A 19,104-nucleotide genomic window follows, 5' to 3' on the forward strand; every position below is an offset into this window, starting at 1 on the left:
GAAGTTATACTTGACATCTATGCTTCGAAATCTGAGCTGTGCTTATTATTTCTCCGCAAAACCGAGGACTTATTGATAATCCCACGTACTTGTATAAAATCTTATATAAATGTGTACCAAAATTCAACTTATTGTGATCATTACGTTGCAGGTGACACCCAGTAACGTTAGGTAAGGGATAACGAAAAAAAAGTGGACAATTGATCTGAAACCTGAGGTGTGCGGGTCAAATTGTCTGATCACACTTCATCCTTCTTTTTCTCGCCACTTACCTTCTAATTTGCATAAAACGAATGCCTGGAAAGTAATGACTCCAATGATTTGTAATTTGGAGGATATTGATAAAAGGCTTCATACTATAAAGTTGTGCCTCAAAATTTGAGTTGTGCTTATTATTTCTGAGTAAGGCCGAGAACTTATTGATCACCCCTCGTACTATACAGAAAAGGGAAAAGGTCGGGCTGGTTAGATACCAACTTTGATTCCATACCTTAAGAAATAATTCGTGAAAATCTTATTGAATGAATCAAATACCATATTATGGACAGAACCACGAAAACATCTGGCGTGGGCATCTTAGATAGCGTTGATGAGGCTTGCTCTGTTCAAAGCCAGTAGAATCGCCTTACGGGTCAACAAAAATTTCTAAATCTTCCTCCTTTTGGTATCATCTACGATCTTAGGAGGTATATCATAGAAACACGCCAAAGGTGCATACCTCAGTAGGATGTACAGAGGCATTATTGTTTTCAGAACGTTATGTTTGCTTTGAGAATGATAAGATTTTAAATGAATATTTCGAGCAGCGCAATTTTGAAAAAGCACGCTCAACCGATGTATCTTTCTGTTCCGATATGATTTTCTCCAGTTTGCTTCGTGGTGATCCGAAACAGCCACATGCGGACGGTGACGAACTATTTCATCGCGAACCTGTCTGCAGGGGACCTGCTGGTCACCATCATCTGTCTGCCGCCCACCCTGGTGGTGGACATCATGGAGACATGGTTCTTCGGCGAGACTATGTGCAAGATCATACCCTACTTACAGGTAACGTGCTACAACTTTTTTCCGACTTTCAAAAGCTGAAAATCCCTCCCATACTTCAGTATAATGAATGAATGACCTTTATTGCACATTATTGTCCCACTAGGCTACAGGTCACATGGTAAGAATCATATATATGTAACAATGGAAACAATAATACACATCTATATAACGTTATTCAGATATGCGTCTAATCTATTGTAGGACATTCGACTTCCTCTCGCTTCATGGTAATTGCATAAATGTAGCTAGCTTTATGGTTGGTTAGAGTTGGTTTATCAAAAGCTGCCAGGAATATAAATTTCTCTTTACTATTCAAGTATCTAAAGTTGGGATATTTACTTAACACATAGTATAGAATGCTCCTATGGCTATAATACAAAGGACAACCCACTGTAAAATGTACTTCATCTTTTACTTTACCTAAACTACAAAATTGGCAGATTCTTTGCTCTAGAGATTGTTTTAATGATATATGTTCGTAGATTATATTTCGCAGTCGCAACTCTGTTATCGTTGTTGTAACACAGTGTAAAAGTAGCACAGCCTACATCCCTTGACCTTAGTCATCTCAAGTTGTAGAACTTCATATAGAGAAACGAGTTTCTTTCCAAGAACAATTCTAGAATGGAACGCTTTACTAGCCTCGTAAAAGTAACTGTACCGTCAATGGCAGCCTTAAGCTTTAGAGAGAAGATGGCCCATCTACCTTCAGTATACTTTACAATCACCACAAAACTACTACATGTGCAAGTACTTATCAGTGACTAGCAAAACTACCTCTGACCTGACCCAACTGTGTGACAGATTCATCGGCTAGTCGGTCGATTTGGTCACCTATCCCGAAGAAGAAGAACAATGGCATAAAGGTCGCACACCTCTAAATGTGGCAACATTGCTTTCTTCGAAATTCGCACGGAAAGACGCCGCTACATTTCAGCGTCTTCCTCTTTTGATAGCGATAAACAAATTCTAGAGACTTGCAAACACTGTCTAAGGGAGAGAGAATCCTCTCGGAAGCTGTGAAATGTTGTGTCGTCTTGGTACCCTACAATACAAGCATCTTCAAAATGTCTGATTTATGGGTCCTAATAATTGTATGTATGAACGTATGTTGTTTCATCTTCTTTTAGATGGTGTCTGTGTCTGTTTCCGTCCTGACACTCTGCGCCATCGCAGTCGAGCGTTGGTACGCCATCGTCCACCCCCTGAAATTTAAGAGCACCAACGCGCGCGCTCGCACCATCATCTGCCTCATCTGGGTGGTGTCGCTGAGCATCATGACCCCGCTGATCCCCATGTACAAGACCAACCGCACGCTGCCTGCGGAGATAACGGACCTGATGACAGTGTGTGACGAGCATTGGCCAGGTGATAGGCTCCACACATATATTGTCATCACATGTTATCATTACATACACGTAGATTGAGTGTGCCAAGACATGGCGACAAAATGGTTGTACACTTATTCCACACACGGGCGTTGATCATATGTATATTACATATTTCTAATTCTGCTATATCTGTGAACATTGACAAAGATAATCGGACCCATCTAAACGAGAAGCAATCTTTTAAATAAATCGCATCATTTATATGGCTGACTCCTTTGATATCATGGGAATTGCAGCCATGCGACGTTATAATCTCTCCATTCAACACAAATTTAGCAGAGCTCTCTTTTGAGATTTGTGTTGCTCTTTCCGCTTGGGTTATACGTCAACAATTAGATCCGTGCATGGACGTAGTGGGACTTTCATGGAGGATTGATGGACGTTTTATTCGATGGTTTCCTCAATCAGAGTTGAATCACTGGCGCGGATAGATTCAATGGGAGCCGCGCTGGCAGGTTATGAAAGGCCTCCAGGCAGTTTGCAAGCAACAGCAGTCAGACCTTGTTATTCAGCACGATGTCGATGTTCTGTAGTCAGCATACTTAATTCAAAATCCTATCAATTATCAAATATGCATCAGCGTCTATTCTATTTCTATGGAAGCAAGAAATTTACTAAAAAAAAACAGAAATCCCGGATTAATCTTCATTTGACTGTATCGCGGTAGATGGAATTCACTGCGTCCTTAAGATTAATGATGCAGGTTTAATCTTCTAGAGATGCAACAATGTCAACGGCACTTGGCAATATATAAAGTTAGCTGCCCCCGGAGACCACTGACTAATTGAGGATTCCCCAGTGTTTAACCAATGAGAGCTTACTATGACTTATCGCACTTATCAATAATCATAAGTAGTGTCGGAAGACTGTCTGACTGTAGACGCAGTTAGCGTGAAATTAAGTGTCAACTGTGTCGTATCAAAAAAGGAAACGCTTAATACTAGTAAGTAGGTTTCACTGTCAGGAGGGAGATTTATCCGGAAACAAGGCCGTTATTTTCATATCTCTCTATTGACCTTGGACTAGCTAGTGGGGCCAATGTTCCTGGAGTAAAGACTGTGGTGCTTTGGGAAACGATGAATCCACACATAAGGTCAAACCATGTTTTTGTGTCGTCAGCTTGGTATTTGTGTTGACTAACAATAACGAAGAGGGTTCTACCTAGTGTTAGATCCTTATTGAAGTTTCGTTGACTTATTCTGAAATTGCAAGTCATAACTTAATGCAGTCGCACTAATGCAGTCGCACTAAGACTGTTATAATGATTATATGTGATCGTATCTAGATAAACCAGTAATTCGTCTATTTATTCACTTGGTACTTAGATCCTATTTACGGAAAGATCTACCACGCCGCGATCGTGATGGTACTGTTCGGGATCCCGATTGTCCTGATGATGGTGTCCTACTGTATGATCGTTTGGAAGCTGTGGAGCGACCAGGTGCCAGGTAAATGCCACTGTACAGGCTCTATTTTCCAATAACAGATACTATAACTGGTACGGTGAAGGTAGACAGCCAAACGGATTCGTTCTGCAATAGAAATGGCATGAAACAAGGCAGAAGCTTGGCGTTACAGTAGATTCAATGATCATAAACCTACACAAAATATTGACCGGAATAGCCCCTACCATGTGAAGTGTCCTAGACGACATTGGTTGATACGTGACAGCCCATTGTTACGTCACCTAGTCAAAATATATAAAAATAAGCATTTTAGTCTGTCAAAGACTACTTTATCTCGTTGTGCTTTGGTTGCGACTTATGGCAACCTTACCATTGTGTGTTTTACGCGATAGCGTTTGACTTATTTAAGCTTAAGTGGAAGCTCTAATGAATATGAAGTTGATAAACAATGAAACTGCATCAAAATCAGATGATAACCTACACATGTGCTTATAAGTGAACGTTTTCTGAGTGTTCTAATCATAAGCTGGCCACATTTTACTGTTTGTGACTACTAACCCTGCTCTCCATTTTATCGCACAGTGATGCTTGCTATGCGAGTTGCTGGTGGCGAAGTAGTTCGCTACAGGAAACGAAAAGGAGGTCTGGTTTTGCCTTATAGACCCAAAGTTTCGTCGTTCCTTATCTATCTACTGGAGTTCAGTTCTTTCATTTCAAATTAATTCAGGCTTTATACCTTTCTTATCATGAGGATTAGTTTGTCATTTTGTGATTACAGAAGTCTCTAATACCTAACAGGAAAATTGTAGTTGTTCAAAATTGTGATTTTTGAAACAAGTACTTCTTAGACATTGATCATCATCCAAGTGATGCAATCTTAATGAACCGTACTCCTGTGGAGCTGTCCATGTTTACTTCCGTTTCCAATCTTCATCATACTAACTATTTCACCAGCTGTCATGGTTTTATTTTCATTCATTCATCCATCCAGAAAATACCTTGCGCCAGTTGGGGAAGGATTTTGAAGGGTTTTGCCTGTTATTCTACACCATTATCATACGTTTTATCAGTTTCATCCCACCTGTTTTGGAACCATATTTCATGCTGCTATCTGGGAATAGCTTTTCCTGTTCCATAGACAACAGAGTCAAGCACATGTTGGTCAGGTTTCTCTCCAATAGTTGTCTTCCCTCTTAATACCTTTGATAATCCACTCTTATCTTAGGAATCTCGAGTTCCACTAGCCTGCGAGCTCCTACTCGCTCCGACGACTCGCAGCGAATCAAGATCTCACTCAGCCGATCAACCTCGGACAACATCGTGCGGTCGGCGTCATCTTCGGCGGCGGTCGTGACAGCCTCGTCGTCTTTTCATTCGGGTACCGGCTCCATCGCAGACAAGACAGCCGAGAACACTGTGCAGTCCCGTCGGAAGGTGGCCAGGATGTTAGTTGCAGTGGTGGTTGTTTTCGCCATCTGCTACATCCCCCTCATGATCCTCACCTTCTTGAAAAGGTGGGAACACACTTAGATTTTACACTGCACATCTACCGAATACTTTTACATTCTTACAACTAAAGGAGAAAATATCAGATTGAGCAAAAACTAATTGTACTGTGTTGTATGAGTGTTTGCTTGTTTGGTTGCCACAGAGTCTACGGGTTCTTCGACAACACCCACGACAGGGAGGGTTTGTATGCCGCCTTCACGGTGTCCCATTGGCTCCTGTACCTGAACAGCGCCATCAACCCGCTCATCTACAACTTCATGAGTGGTGAGATACTTCATCACAAAAACTGCATCTCGACGTATCAACAATAAGATGTATCAGTGTTGCTTATTACCTCAGCAACTTAAAGGCAACTGTATCTTCCGTAGAAATTCAATGCGTTTGGGATGTATTTGCAACATCTTTATGACAGATTTTTCTCATTTTACAAAGTGAAAGAAAACATTTCTCAATATAAAAATGCTATGTTGATAAGACTTTCTATTATGATTATTTCCAGAGAAATTCAGAAGCGAGTTCAAAGCGTCACTGCCCTGCTGTTTTCCGGAGGCTGCTCGGAAGAAGAGGGAGGCGAGAGGCATGACTGTTGGGAGACCGACAATATCCCGGATGCACACCACAAGGACGACGGGAACCACAGAGCTGCTGAGTCGCTTCGAGTCCACCACCAGATATCCGAGTACATACGAGTTCACCTTTGCCAGGGATCGCAACGAGTTCGGATTGAGTCGGTTTGACCCACGACCGTTACCAAAGAGCCCGATCCTTCCACACGACACCATGAAACCACGTGACCACAAGGCGCCATACGACACGATTCATCAAGAGACAGACTTAAGAATGATCAGTGAGCACACAAGTGAACCGGCATCTGAACCAATGGAAATGTCTTGCATCGTCACTGCAGTTTGTACAAATGATCTTCCAAAACAAGATGAGTAATTGTATCCCAGTCATCACGTAAAGTATATGTATCTTTTAAAGTGACTTGTAACTTCATGTGTACATGTGCTCATCACAAGGCCACAGTTATTTGATTTCATGTATAGGATCCTCTGGAGACCCCAAAATCATTGCGAGAGGGCGAAAGATAAAAATCCAGCAAACAAACGCTGCTAAAATATTAAAACTACAGACATATGAAGCTGGTAACACAAATTGAACCGCAGAACATGGTGTATCAAACAAGCAACAATTGAGTCTTTGTTTGTGTATTTAAGGTAGGTAGATGATGATAAAGGGCGGTAGGCTGTCTCCTTCTTGTTTCTTCTAAAGTATAAAGGCCAGGAACACCTGAATTGCCAAGCAGACGGACCTTCCTTAATCCACCATGTATCTCAACTCCCCTAGCAATCATTTCCTTGTTGCAGAAAAACCTAGTGCAATCCGTTCTTGATAGGACATCTGAAATGATCTGGGCTACATACACTGGCTGACGCGAGTCTCTCATAAAGTTGTCTGAATGTGGAATTCCCCAAACCAACATCCTATGGACCTCATACCAATCGACAATTTCGATCCCAGTCGTCTCGTGTACTTCGATGCTGACCTAGTACTGACACATTCATCAGGTTGTGCAGTAGAACGTTTTACGACAGGTCTGCGCATGCTGATATTTTATGGGCGTTATGAGTTGGTACAGTTGGAAGAGACGAGGAGGTGATTTTTAAGAACAGCCGAAAATTAATGAACGGGTGAATGGCATCCATAAATCAAATCAGTGTGGCTTAGTGAAGTAATTAAGAAATTCAAATGAATTGTGGAAAGCATGGGAAGCCTGCTCAAGCAATGTACTGCTAGCATATACTGGAACTGTGAAGTTAGTATAACAGGAAGTTGTAGTAAGTAGCCTTACAAATCATACTGTTTGACTTCAGTAATGTTCTGTACCAGCACAGATTGAGGCTACCTAGCTGCCACAGAAAGAGTATGTGCAGAATGGGGCTCTCTCCAAGGTAGAAACCTCAGTGGAAAAGACGTCTTGCTAGTTTATGGACGTTGCTTTAATTTTTGTCACAGACTGTTGTTATATATCAGGTTGTATAACACTTTAGGAACATGGATGCACTGTCAAGTAAAAGTAACGAGTAACGTATTCATTTGAAAACAGGTATGTGTAACAACTGATGAATTTGACAAGGTAAGTGATATCAGACCGATTGTGGTGATTGAAATGTTACGTTTGTGTTGATATGTCATTGATGATGATGAACATTGAGGTCTAGTCTACTAGACCATGGCATCAGGTTTTCATAGTGACAGATAATACGGCTCTTGATATAAACACTGTTGAATTTATATGGAATTGATAACTGTAAATTGATAACTCCAGTTCGTATAGGCTTTTTAAGGCTTTTAAAGTCTTCTCTATCTACATGTATAAAAATGTAACCACAGATAATTGAGGTAGGCAGACTTCCAGTCGCACATGTACGTACTGACCTTCTTCGGATGAAGGATGACGTTAAACCTTAGGGAGCACTATTTTGTTCCGCACAAAAATGGGGATATGTCATCTCTTGATTTCTAGCGACTAAGGAAGGCCTCCCTCACCAAATATGTTTTGGAAGTATAGACAAGATAGATGTGAAAAAAAGGGTATTACTATTAGGGACAGAGAGAGCTGACCCCTTCTACAGGTAAATGGCAAAGGTTGTCCTGGGTGTGTGTCCTGAACAGTCTAACCAATAAACAAATAAATACATCAATGAACGCAGAGAGATCTACAAGATATCGTACGCAGTGAAATAGTATCATCAGCATCTACATTAAGCTGTGCAAGTGTCCTATCAACCCTCGATATTATTGCGATGAGTAATCGTTGTAAATGATACTCCGTACAGAGCGGCGATCCTTTTCGTATCTTGTCGTGACACCTTTAGCCTGGGTACCATACCTTCGAGGCGCTCGAGTTGCTCTTCGGCGGTGTAGGGGTGGCCGCCCGTGCAATCAATTGCTACAGGCCGAGGGAGTTCTTACGCTGTTAGGTTAATTTCGTCGCGCCCCGACGCTGGCGGCGTAAACTCCAAAGGCCGGCTACAAGCTCTGGCGGCCAAATCTGAAAGGGCAGCTAATCAGACAGGCTGACAGAAGCAGGTCGGTGCCTAATCACTGGGCCGGGTAAAGCAACCCAAAGCCGACCAGAGGAGAATGGTACCCAGGCTATGACACCTTGTGACAGAATATTCTATTGTTCTTGTACATCCACATCAGTATTATCCCGTTGTTCCATGTACAAACTTGTCTCCAGGTTGTGGTCGAGTCTCGTTGGTAATATTAACTGTGCACATGAATTATATGTTTTTAAACTAGTTGATATCTTTAAAGTTAATTTCTCGTGTCCTCGTTGGACCTATGGCGTCCGAGCTCGTGCAGAATTGATTTTGTCCTTGATATTGTAAGCTTAGTCATTGTTCTCTATATAGCAATCCCGAATTGGATACCCGGTGCATTGTATATGGGTACTGAGATCAGCTATGAGCGCTGTAAGACATACATCATCGGAGGCTTGTTTTTTGAAACTCGAATCATTCAAAGGGGAACTCAACGGCAGAAGCGGGTGTTCTGGATATCATTTTCTGAATCTAAGAAAAATGATTGTATCGGTAACTTGGCATCGGTATTGGAGTAGGCAACAGTTGCATTTGATACACAACTCAATGATGGAAATTCTGAATCCCTCGAGTGCCCTCCAGAAAAATTGCATGTACAATTGTATCTCGCGAACAATTGTAGACAAACTTTAACGTGAGCCATGTTAAGGAACCCTGGACTGATCTGGAAATCATTGTTGCAATTTGTTTCTGGATACATGTACTTATTTATCACTTAATAACCTTAGTGACTTAAATTTTCCCGCACACATTGACGTTGATCTCGGCGATCATCCCATCGAAATCCATGCGCAAGTCTGCATTATTTCCATCGCTTATGGCTGGGTCATAAAGAGGGGCACTATTCAGTTTATTAGTTACAAATGGTCCATTTCTTTGTTATTAATCTGTGCAAAGAAATTACATTGTACAGACATTTTCATTTTCTGTTTATAGAAATATGATCTCTTAGAAAATGATACCTACTTCTGCTGTCAAGTACTCCTTTTCAGAGCTAGTGTATGCTGTAGATATCCATGCTTATCTATATATAATTAACTATGGCATTTCTCTAGAGGGTACCATGACCTAGTACTGACGTGGACATGTTATGGACAGTGCCCAGTACTTGACATTGGTTGTAGGTTGTGACACCAATAATCATTTGAAATCTTCCAATGTCTTGGTGGGTTGCATTGATGAACGCCACCCTGTGATCTTTCTCTGAACTGCTGCCATGAACCAGCTTTGATAAAAATTTTCGTTAAAAGTATCTGTGATGATATTACCGCATTGCCTTGCCTTGCCAGCCATAACATTGCTAGATGTTGAATATAGCATGCTGTAAAGTATGTCATAAACGTTGTATTTTTGTGACGATGTAAAAGTATTTGTGGAAATAAAATGACAAAAACCACCCGAATATCATGAATTGTTAATCTTAGGCTATACTATAGTATAGTATAATATATGGTATGAAAATAGTTGTCAAAACGGGGAACTCCTCAAAATCACAGAGGTAAAGATATGATTATCAATCTGCACTTTTCAACGGGAACATTGCTGGCAACCACGACATACTGACACGTGTAGAATACAATATCTGAACCTCTACTTGTCCACTTGATTGTGCGTCAGAATTGACATTTACATAATCCTTAACAATTGAGTATTGCCAGCGTCCATGTTGTAAAGATGATGGAAATCTCTAGTTTTCTTTACATAGTACTTGACCTCATGATAATTGTCCATTTGGCCACGATGCCTAAAGCAAGTCTCTGACGAGCTCGAAATTGTCAAGTTGAAGTCTGGACATGTTCTGTTATCTCTGCCTTTTGTAAGCCAAACATTTCAAGCAACCATTGGAGCAATCTTTTCTCGTTTTGTTCATCGGAGACTTATTTCTATTTCTGTAACAATTATGTGTGGGAATACTAGTAAGCTATTTCCATTCATGTTGGCCCTATCAGTAAAATGCTTGTGGTTTGGATAATTCCATGGCCAGGTTTTATCAGTTAAAATCAGTTCATTTTGCACAGTAGAGACAAGAGAGCTTCCATGCCAGAGCAGTGCGAGTTGGGTGTAGATCGTACGTATCTCAGCGGTAGATAGCATCCCGTGTACCCATTATGTTCTCGCCTTCACCTTGCACGATTAGTTAACATGATAAGACGAGATTCCATACCTTGGCTGTGGTAATTTTCCTCATTAAGGTACAACTAACCAAGAAGGTCGAACCTCCTTGAAGAATAGCGATAGGAAACAAGCGTTTGGATATCTCATACCCCATGAAAAATTTAGAGCCTTTACAGATTCATTGTTTCATTATATTTCAGCCATACCATAGGTATGGTGAAATATATTGTTCTCTTCGCCAAGAAGAGTATGAGATTGCTGACTTGGGTCTGTATGTAGGTCAACAGCATATAACTCGAGAAATTGTGGATGGAACTTTGTGATTTTTGGTAGGTGCGTAGCGGTTGTTGAAAGGAATGCCAAGTTTGAAAACGGTTTACCTGGCGTTTTCCTACGGTACTGCAGCGAGCTTGGTATGTTTTTTGCGGTTTGTTTTGGGCAGCATAAGTCAAAATCTAGCTGGGCGATTTTCACGAAACTTGGTAGGTGTGTAGCGGTTATGGAGAGGAAGGTCAAGTGGGAAAATGGTTTACCTGGCTCTTATCTAAGGTGCTGTAGCGGGATTTGTATGTAAGTGCGTTTGTCTGTATGCAAGATAACTCGAGAACCCTTGAATGGATCCTGATTATATTTGTTAGGTGGATGGGGGTTAGGAAAACAAAGGTCAAGTTCGATAATGGGCACCCTAGTGGCTGCCTAAGGTACTGCAGCAAAACTTTTAATTTTGACACTTCGTGTTCTGGACATACTGTGGTCATGATTTTTGAGTGGTAGATAGCCCTTGGAACAGAGAGTAAGTGCTGTGAGTTTGGACCGCCTAGCGGCTTTTTGGGAACTGCAGGCACCGATTTCCGTTCAAACTTTGGACGAGAATAACTCGAGAACGTGTAAACGGATCATCAGGATTTTCGGTATGTAGATAGAATGAGTGATGACTTATACAATGTAACACTAATTATGCAAATCAGTAGCTAATTTGCATAATTAATGAGGAACGTTCATAAATCCATGCCAACAGCATATAACTCAAGAAGCTGTGTATGGATTTTCATGATATTTGGTATTTAACTAGCGTTTGCGGAAAGGAAGGTTGTGTTCGAAAATAGTTGTCGTAGCATTTTCCGTTAGGACGGTAGCGGGCCGAGTGTGTGCGTCCGTTTGTTTGTGGAATGCATAACTCGAGAAGCCTTGAAAAAATCCTGATAATATTTGGTAGGTGGGTAGGGGTCAGGAAAACGAAGATAAATTATGATAGTGGGCCCCCTAGCGGCTTCATAAGGTACTGCAGCAAAACTTATTAACAGAAATAAACTGTGGTCTATATATCTCATTTTGACCTATATCTATGGACACAGCTGTTATACAGATGTTTTGCTGGAGCAGCCTTAGCTTGTGAGCTGGACACCCTTACACTGGGGACAAAGTCTTTGACAAGCATGAAATTCTGATTGACCAGGGATGCTACCATGTCATCTGTCAGGTCACAGTCTGGTTTTTGGTCATATTTGTGTGTTTGTGAGGAACACAGTTCATGCAGTCATTTGCTATTTAGTAATACATGAATAAGACCTTAAAGTCTTAAATAAAGGCATGATTATTTGGCGAAGAGATGGGTTCGTTGAACTCTCGTATTCGTAATGTTTCTTTCTTTCTTTCTTTCTTTCTCCTGTCAAATCTTCAAAGTGATTCATCTCCGCCGTTCCTGGACCGAATGACCTGAAATTTGGCACAAGGGTAGAGTGGACCAATACCTTGATGCCTTTTTCATTTTTTTCATATCTGTTTTTTAAATGATTTTATTAAGGTTTTTTGGTCATCTTAAGACAAAAACTGTATATTTTGGTCCCCTGTACCCTGGTATTATAACCGAATGAGCTGAAATTTGGCACAGATGTGCCTTGATAATCCCCCCATATAAATTCAATATCACTTTTGGTGTACAGTATAACGAAATGCTTATTTTTGCGATTTTTTGGTCATTTTTTAACCAAAAAGAACACTTTTGGCTCCTGTACCCTGGTTTTAGAACCGGAAGACCTGAAATTTAGTATAGGAGTGCACTAGATATATGCGCACATGGATTCATTACCACTTGAGGCATACAGTACAACAAAATGCTTAATTTTGCGATTATTTGGCCATTTTATGACCCAAAACGTACATTTTAGCTTCTGTACTCTGGTTTTAAAACCAAATGACCTAGATTTTGGTAAAAGGATGCACTAGATATTTATTCAAATGACGCATGTATAATTTTTGGCATAAACCACTTCAAAATGATATATCTGGGGATTTTTTTGTCATTTTCCAATAGCCAGAGTGCTCAATGACCTTAAGGTCGTTGACCTCCCCACCTGTAGATTGCACCTACTGGCCTGTATGTCTATTTAATCTAATTAGATAGGTCACCAATCACTTAGCCTGAATCTATATCCTAAGGAGGGGGGGGGGTGGCAGCCAATTAGCGGGCCCGATGTTATCTGGAAGAGTCCATTCTTACACGGAGGGGTTCATTTTTTTTAAATTCATCACTAGACTGGTGAAGTCTTTCAGCGGGTGACTGGGTGTATTTTTGGACTGGTCTATTTTGCAATTTTACAGAAGGTGTGTTGGAAGCAATTTTGCATAATCTATTCTAATAATGATGGTCTTTTCAATCAAAAACACATTCTATGTGTAAGTCCTTTCATTTGGAAATATTCCATGTAATCATGGCACTCTTACATTAATAATGCAAATTAAACTCTTATTTGCATAATCAGCATATGTTGATGATACCCTATCATGAAACATATATTTTGCATGTATAAAAGCAATATTATGGAAACACTAGATTTTCAGGAATTCCTTATTTCATGATTATGCACATTGTGTCCTACTTTGAATAATATGCATGTCAATGTATACGTCTCTGCCTAAACTAGCTGCATACCGAATTTCATGGAAATTTGTCGTTGCTTTGTTTAGGTATCCTATCAAAGTATATTTCTATAACAAAAGCCCCTTGTACTTCCAAAGCAAGCTGCTTGGGGCCGAAAATACGCATTTTCTTTCTTATATCGAAAGCTACCTGCCACCAAAGACCATAGCATCTCCAGGAAAAAAAGATTAAAAAACCGGAGGTTCTAGATCTGCTGCAGTACCAAGGTCACATCAGGGGACCAAAATCGACCATAACCTTTGACTTTCCAACCCCAACATACCAAATCTAATCGCGATCCAATCAGAGGTTCTAAAGTTAAGCCGACCACAAATATTCGACAACACAAACTCACATAGACACGCGCACACGCACGCACACACACACACACACACACACACACACACACGCGCGCGCGCGCGCGCACACACACACGCACGCACACACACACACACACACACAAACACACACATCCATTTTTCATGGAGGTCACGTGAAGAAGACGGCTTGCGCACAGCAAACAACACTGTTTCCTCCTGCGGTGTGGTAAAGGGGTGATCTCACTGCAGCTAGGGTACGTTGGCGGCGTAGCTGCGGCTGATTGATTGGACAGAGTGCTTTGAACTTCATCGATGAGAAACGAAGCTTTTTACGCTTTGTGTGTTTTGTTGTCTTTTAGTCATATTTTGACGTTTTGCATGACATTCATATAATCAATTTAAGGGTTGTACATATTCAATTCAGAACACAGCGACGCCGGCCCGGCGGCCGCCAGCGTACCGCAGTCCAGTGATCGGATCCCCCCTTATAAGCTGTTAAATGACCATCAGGTGCACAACTTGCAGAGGACGGTAGAGGCCGCTACTACCTCTCATCACAACATCTACATCACCAACACATCATGAAAGTCAAGACATCTATCAAGATCATATCCTCTGAGACCTTCAATACGTAATAGTCTGAATGCGGGTAGTGAGAAAGGAAGTGACGCGAAAACAACTACATGACCAAAACAGGTACAGTATAAGTACTAATGTTGTATGAGAATGCAACAGAATACAATAATGTTGTATTACAGACGTTCCACTAATTGTTCAATCTATCAGCGCCACCATACACCCAAGCAGGCCTTCCAAGAAAGGTACAGAACCTGTCCCATGATCGCTTGCGATGCCCCGCGATGTGAGACAGGATGTGTCATTTGAGCAGATGGTGAGTGAGTAGACCAAACATGTAGATAGATCTCCTCACCATTCTTTGTCCACAAGGGCGCATTGCCATACTTTTCAAAACAAAAATTTTACACGGTTTGAAATTCGTTACTTCATCGCAGCGTCTGCAACAGAAGGACCCAGGCGACTGAGCAAGAGGTAGCTATGGAATTTTTTCTTCTGTTCTATAACCGTCATTGTGCTTAACCTTTCTGTGAGGGCTACCATTTCGGTGGTTTGTGTCTTTTCTGTCAAAATATGTATTTTCTCATTACCGAAATACTTCAAATATGGTGAAACTGGTAAATCATCTCCAAGAGGTGAAATCTATTGTTCCATATGGTATGTTTGTCATCTCCTCGCTCTTTCGGCGCAGTAGATGAACTCTTTAATTCTGCCATATTTCACCAGGATTCATTGCACCGGTATAGGAATATATTCAATCTATTACGGATTAGCGACAGGAAAACAACGTCACTATACACATTACTCTCGCCATGGGAGACACATCGTATGGTCTAGGCGCCGATGCGGCAGTCAAATAAAATTACAAGGTCTATGCATGCGACAAGCCTAAGGGGCGCTAGCTATCCTTAAACTCATCAAACATTGTAACGAGAGTGTCGCAAGAACGTGACAAACAAATGGTTCTTAAGCCGTGTTTACACAATCATCCCTGGCTGTGTGTTACTTTAACCATTGTGTCTCATCTTTACTGCTGTAACCGCATCGTCAAGGTCATAGAAATTTTTATCACCAGATGCAATGAACAAGTTTTTCCCTTTAACCTGCGTTACCTACCTACCGCCTACATTCCCAGCCCATTCAGGGATTATATTTCCCCAAACACAGGCTCAAATTGATTGATGCCTCATGAGAACTCACGGTAGTATAGAACACAAACAACTGGACGGAGTTTCGGGACGCTGGCGAGCATTCCGTTCACGTCTGGTTTTCTCGGGCAGCGTGGGGGGCGGTTTCCTGGGAAACTCACCGCTTGACCTGAGCTACATGTAGAGAGAGCCACAGAGCGCCTCCTCCTCACAAGGCAGCTGCCGTTCCTACAAAGCTACAGGTTGTCGACGTCCAAGGTAAGCTTTACGGTAGTCGCAAGATAACAGCTACTACATCAACTGTATAGATCCGAAACGTCTGACCATCTACAAATCTGACCAGTGACTTGACTAACCGTTATCTGATTAATCTTGCTACCTGGATGTGTAACCTTCCTCGAAGTATGGTAGTCATTTTGAAGGATCTAAATATCGAATATGGATTAGAATGGACAGACAGTAAAACAGACATTTAGTTCTGTTAGAAGGTGACTTGACAGTGACTTTGTCTTTGACCACTTCCAGCTATCGTCATTTTATTTCGCACTGATATATTTGAGACATGTATGTGATTTTTATATGCACCAGCTTTTTAAGGAAATATACATTTTTAGTACAACCTCAGCCGACTGGCAATGCCATCGTGAGCTGGGTATCCGTACACCCTGTTTGTGTATATTACTTCAAGATTTATGACATGTATCAAACATGGCAGTAACCTTCAATTGACAATGGAAATAAACCATAAACAGACTCGTGTCTCTTATCAGGACACGTTATTTGCCATTTTATAACTGTCACGGCGCGAAATGAAATAGAAATATAACTGGATTTCTTCTGTGATCTGTCCCGAACTTTTTAAACTTTTGTATGATGATAAGTAATGTTCGATTCATCTCAGGTAGGAAGGAGCACTTCCAAAAGACAGTACTGCAGTAAGCCTGTCATTGCTGAGTGCAGTGCTAGAAGATAGAGAGCGTACTGAACAGAATGAAATGCGTGACAAATGAACGAGAAGTAATGGCGTCTCTCTGTGACAAGTGAGGTCACGATACAGAAAACTTCTAAGCCCAAAAGTCGAACTACATTAAGATTATGGTATCAACGTGAATGGAAATGATTGCTATATTACTTGCAAAACCTGGCTTAAAACCAAATGACTTTGACAGACAACTTCCGGTCTGTTAGGGATAGTACGTCCATAATGATGCTCATTTCGCGTGATTGAGTATCTTGTGCATTCTCCTAATATTACATATTTGCCTTTCTCCATATGCTCTCTTGTATGTACAGACATGTTTCATCGTTGACAAGTCCTATGTTGCTATATCCTTTTTACGTTGGGTAAGCCGTCATGACTGATACATTCGTATAAGAAATATACTTAGTCTAGTAGCTACGAGGTGTAGCTCTTACGTCGCAATAACGTTTAACCGTATTCTTCGCTGGCAGTCACTTAGCATACATAAAAGACCTGCCTTACAAAATGAACTACGAAACAAAACACTCAAAGCAAACGACTCCTGTTATTGATGCGGAGTTTTTACTGAGCATTTCAGCCATTAAATTTGCCATCTGTTGCTGTTATAAGCTGAACGCCTTAGATAAACGATTTTTCTTCCATCATGTAAAATGTCAGCAGACTAACGGTGTCCTGGCTGGTGTCCAGGTATGGAATTGATGAGTGTGAGGTGAAAGTGTCCCTTCAGAGTGGCACTGTATACAAGTTAGTTATCGATCAGGAGATGATTGTACACTGGACGATGATAAGAATGTGTGCATTAGCCTTTCCCATATAAAGGCATACTATCCTATTTTCAGAGTATTAAAGGCACTGGTGCCACACGGAGTGATCACAGCGATTAGGCTACCTAGATGTATATCTGTAGTTGTGGCAACATGTTTCTTTAGCATATCCCAACTCAGCAATGCGGGCTTACTTGGAAATTGGTACTACCTCGTCCAGCCAACCGTTGGCGACCCTTACATATGTATCTTGGGCACAATCGCGGAGACAGAGCGTACTTGTACACAGAGCGTACATCTTGCATTCAGTGCTTATGACTTCATGTTACATTCGGTAAACTGTTTATCTTATGACTAAGCACGACGATGATAATTCTAGGGTCATATTGACGTCACCGGCTCATCATTATTTCTTTGACTTTATTCAGGTTGTAAACAATACAATACACGCAGGTCACACACATTAACAAACAGACATAAAATTAATACATCGAATAAATTCAATACCATCAATGAATAAATAAAGTCTAAAATATAAAATATTATCTGAGATAATAGTACTTGTATTTATCTGGCAGTCCAATTAGACAGCCTCTGCTGGAGAACTCTCAGACTGGGCGCTTGTTTCACTGCCTGGGGTAGTTGGTTCCAGAGACGGGAAGATATGGTATAAAACTGGACTTGTATATCTGGGTTCTACGGAGACGCAAGTGGAGGTGTGTCGAGTTGTGAAGCTAAATACCTGTGGCTCTTTGCTGTCCTCATGTGGTGGGTATCAGTGGTTGCAGGTTAGGGGGAACCAAGCCATTTCCCCGAGCAATATCAACCATTTTGTCAAAATGACATGAATACGTCTTTACACCTCGTAATTTATCTTCCACTAAAAAATCAAAATCAAACGCAACAGCAAAACCGGATATTCCGCTGCAGTACCATAAGAAGCCACTAGGGAAGAAAATCTAATCATTTTGAGATCTCATTAAACCTACTCACATCCCAAGAAAAAATACATACTCTAGTTATCGTGCTCACACACACGTGCTCACACACACATCAAAAACATACCCTTCTTGGCGAAGGCAATAATCAACAATGCACTAGCCAAGTTGATCTTTCGGGGCCCCATTTATGCACATGACGTTAATGGACATCGCTCAAGAGTCCCAGATTGAAAGCTGTGGACCCGAAATTGAATAAACTATACTTCGAGGCACTGACACTGCAACAGGATTGCCTGTTTTTAATATTCTCCTACACAAGCACCTAACCATGTTATAGGTGATGGAAATATCTGGAGAAGCTGATCATTTTGAGGCAGATAAGTTGTGGAAAATGTTATAACCACATTCCTCGTCATATATATGCGTGATGACTTTACAGCACTATAGTTCTGCGGAGGTGATTGTATTTGCTGGCCATCCTCTGCTTTATTCAGAAGTAAATGTAGGCAATTTCCTTATCTTCCTGTTACTACTTGGTACTTCCAACCCACCAGGCCGACTAGGTTCCCATCTATGCTTATCAGCTCTCCTTTACAGAGGCCATAATCTGCAAAGCTGTGACCATTGTGCAAGTACATGTATAACAAGACAAGATCGGAGGTCTTAATTGGCGCAACATCACAACACCACCGCTAGTTTTGCAGAGTTGCCCACTTAGTCGTACATCTGTGATAAAGATACCATCAAGACCGCTGGCAGTAATAACAGAAGCAGACAAAGTGCGGTAAGACGTTCTATCGATGTTACGTGAGCCTACTGTAAATTCTCACAATTATTTGTAAGACCAGCGGAAGTTCACCTATAAGGATGGA

General features: G+C 41.1%; 2 protein-coding genes across 2 annotated transcripts in view; both read left to right on the plus strand.

Moving 5' to 3' along the window:
- The window catches only part of LOC118431558 (orexin receptor type 1-like), a 14,306-nt gene extending 4,471 nt beyond the window's left edge, over nucleotides 1-9,835 (plus strand). Inside the window, exons 2-7 of the mRNA XM_035842803.1 lie at nucleotides 869-1,047; nucleotides 2,178-2,415; nucleotides 3,764-3,886; nucleotides 5,070-5,358; nucleotides 5,496-5,617; nucleotides 5,853-9,835. Of these exons, the coding sequence (XP_035698696.1) occupies nucleotides 869-1,047; nucleotides 2,178-2,415; nucleotides 3,764-3,886; nucleotides 5,070-5,358; nucleotides 5,496-5,617; nucleotides 5,853-6,295 (1,394 nt within the window). The 3' untranslated portion in view covers nucleotides 6,296-9,835. The remainder of the gene's footprint in view (nucleotides 1-868; nucleotides 1,048-2,177; nucleotides 2,416-3,763; nucleotides 3,887-5,069; nucleotides 5,359-5,495; nucleotides 5,618-5,852) is intronic.
- A 4,862-nt stretch (nucleotides 9,836-14,697) lies between these two features.
- Nucleotides 14,698-19,104, plus strand: part of LOC118410086 (orexin receptor type 2-like) — a 34,877-nt gene continuing 30,470 nt past the window's right edge. The window contains exon 1 of the mRNA XM_035811571.1: nucleotides 14,698-14,871. The gene's annotated coding sequence lies outside the window, so the exon portion shown is untranslated. The remainder of the gene's footprint in view (nucleotides 14,872-19,104) is intronic.

Source organism: Branchiostoma floridae, chromosome 2 (assembly GCF_000003815.2).
Source record: "Branchiostoma floridae strain S238N-H82 chromosome 2, Bfl_VNyyK, whole genome shotgun sequence".
NCBI lineage: Eukaryota > Metazoa > Chordata > Leptocardii > Amphioxiformes > Branchiostomatidae > Branchiostoma > Branchiostoma floridae.